The sequence below is a fragment of the Arachis ipaensis genome, chromosome B08, assembly GCF_000816755.2.
Source record: "Arachis ipaensis cultivar K30076 chromosome B08, Araip1.1, whole genome shotgun sequence".
Taxonomy (NCBI): domain Eukaryota; kingdom Viridiplantae; phylum Streptophyta; class Magnoliopsida; order Fabales; family Fabaceae; genus Arachis; species Arachis ipaensis.
In genome coordinates this window covers 115,185,088-115,187,375 of record NC_029792.2, presented here as the reverse complement: position 1 = coordinate 115,187,375, position 2,288 = coordinate 115,185,088, and the positions used below count along the sequence as shown (strand labels likewise).

Sequence of the window (2,288 nt, the reverse complement as noted above, 5' to 3'; positions counted from 1 at the left end):
TGTGAATTTTTTTTAACAATATTACTTATCAACAAAATTTATTATTTTTTATTATTATTCTAAAAAATAATTGCTAAATTTTAAATTTTAACAATATAAAAATAAAATATCAATACAAAATATTGACTAATATTAATAATAGATATTGGTCTTCTAATATTTTTTTCTATCTTTCGAGTGTGTTAAAATGACGTGTGCACTAAAAAAAATGATATTATATATAAACTATCAAAATCAACTATTAATCAAACACCAATCATGATCCATTATAAAAATACATTTTGATATGCAAAATGATCATATATTTACATTGATAATAAAACTTTATAAGCACTATAATCAAACTTTATAAATAATATAAAAATATGATGGTACCTTGCGTTCCTAAAAAATTTGATTAGAATTTAGTGATTAATCATCGTTAGATAATTTCATTGAGTAAAATAACATATATTGACTATTTTTTGTGTTGATTAAAATTTTTTATTAGCAGCGTAATAAATAGGGAGGAACAAGCTGACAATATAGTAGCTTAGGTAGCTTATTTTTCTATATAAGGTCCGACAAATCTGAACTCATTGTTGTCCCATATCTCCCCTCAGATGTTCTAGCTAGCTAGCTTTATTACATTATTATTAGTATTATCTAATTTCTTGCTTCATAATAGTTGTTTCCTTCTTAAGACAATGGCACTGAGTGGTAAGCTTAGTACTGAAATTGTGATACATGCACCTGCTGGAAAGTTCTTTAATTTTGTAACAAAATCTACCCACCATATTCAAAATATTTGTGAAAGAGTGCATCACACCAAGCTGCATCAGGGTGAGGATTGGCATAGGATTGGCGATTCAGTTAAACACTGGACTTATGTTATAGGTAATGAGCTTAATTTTAAATGAATTAATTTGTAAATTAAAAAAAACATCTGGTCGGATTTTATTTGTCATTATATCATTTTTCTTAAAAACCTAAATTTATAACAAAAGTCGCGTAAATAATTATATTTTTAATATGTGTCCTCAAGTAAGATTTATTTTGTGGGTTTACATAAATTTTTTGTATGATTTTTTTTTTGTTATTTATTTTAGGCTAAAATTCTTTTCATTAAAGTTTAACATGAATCAAATTTTAAACATTTTTATTATAGAAGCTTTGATAATAATATCACTTTTTCTAAAAATTTAATTTGAAAAGAAGATATATAAATAATTATATTTTTAATATTTTTTTTTGAGATTTTATTAAATTTAATTAGTTTCCCTCCATTTACAACAAAAAAAAGTTCTTACTACGTAGTGAGAATTATATGAATTGTTTAAAAATTCATAATGATTGAGATTATTAGAAGAGAGCTGTAAGTATATATATAAATTGATAAAATTCTTGTATTTTTTGTAGTTCCTAAAAATATAAACAAAAAATAGATTTTGTCTCCAAGACAAAAGACAAAATTTTAAGACAACTAAAAGGACTAGCATAATTTGTATGTAATTATGTTAACTAATAATTGACATAATTATTCTCAGGTTTTCTTAATTTTCTTTTTTTTTTTTTTTAATTTTGATTATTGTCAAGCAACAGATGGTAAAGTAACTACATGCAAAGAGACAATTGAATTCGTTGATGAGAAGAACAAGACAATCAAATTCAATCTCTTTGATGGAGACATAAGTAAACAGTATAAAGTCTTGAAGGTCATCGCTCAAGAGATTGATAACAACAATGGAAGTGTTTCAGCTAAATGGACACTTGAATATGAGAAAATTAATGATAATGTCGAAGCTCCTTATGGTTACTTGGAATTGTATGACAAAAATACTAAAGAGATGGATGCTCATCTTCTCAAGGCATAATAATTACTATAAGAAAATTAGAAGCACGTTATATGAATCATGAATGGTTGGAATTTAATAAGGGGCAGATTTTCGGAACTGTTTTGGAAGTATTAAGTGTTTATATAAATTAAATAAGAGAAATGCTATTTATACACTAAAATTAGTCATTAAAATTAGCTATCAATGTACTTGTGTATAAATACATGTGTGGTTTAATTTATTTTTAATGTATATTTATATTTCAACATGTATTTTATACTAGTGACTGATTTTAGTGGCTAATTTTGGTGTACACATAGCATAACTCATTAAATAATAAGTGTGAACTTGGGTGAATAGAATAAGGAGCTATTGTACGTACGCACATACATGGTATGTATGGATGTATGCTGGAGCGAAGCTTAGTATATATAAAGAGGGACAATGGCCCCTTCCAAATAAATAAATTTTATT

The 2,288-nt window shown here is 25.2% G+C and overlaps 1 protein-coding gene across 1 annotated transcript; it reads left to right on the top strand.

Annotated features, from left to right (window-relative positions):
- On the top strand, positions 562-1,859 carry LOC107612266 (MLP-like protein 34). Its single transcript, XM_016314060.2, has 2 exons — positions 562-876; positions 1,582-1,859. The coding sequence occupies exons 1-2, from the start codon at positions 687-689 to the stop codon at positions 1,851-1,853; spliced, it is 462 nt and encodes a 153-aa protein (XP_016169546.1). The 5' UTR covers positions 562-686; the 3' UTR covers positions 1,854-1,859.

Excerpts from the sequence above, each read along its gene's own strand:
- LOC107612266 (XM_016314060.2), top strand. The coding sequence starts at position 687 with ATGGCACTGAGTGGTAAGCTTAGTACTGAAATTGTGATACATGCACCT. Across the intron at positions 877-1,581 it reads ACACTGGACTTATGTTATAG|ATGGTAAAGTAACTACATGC; the intron begins GTAATGAGCTTA and ends GTCAAGCAACAG.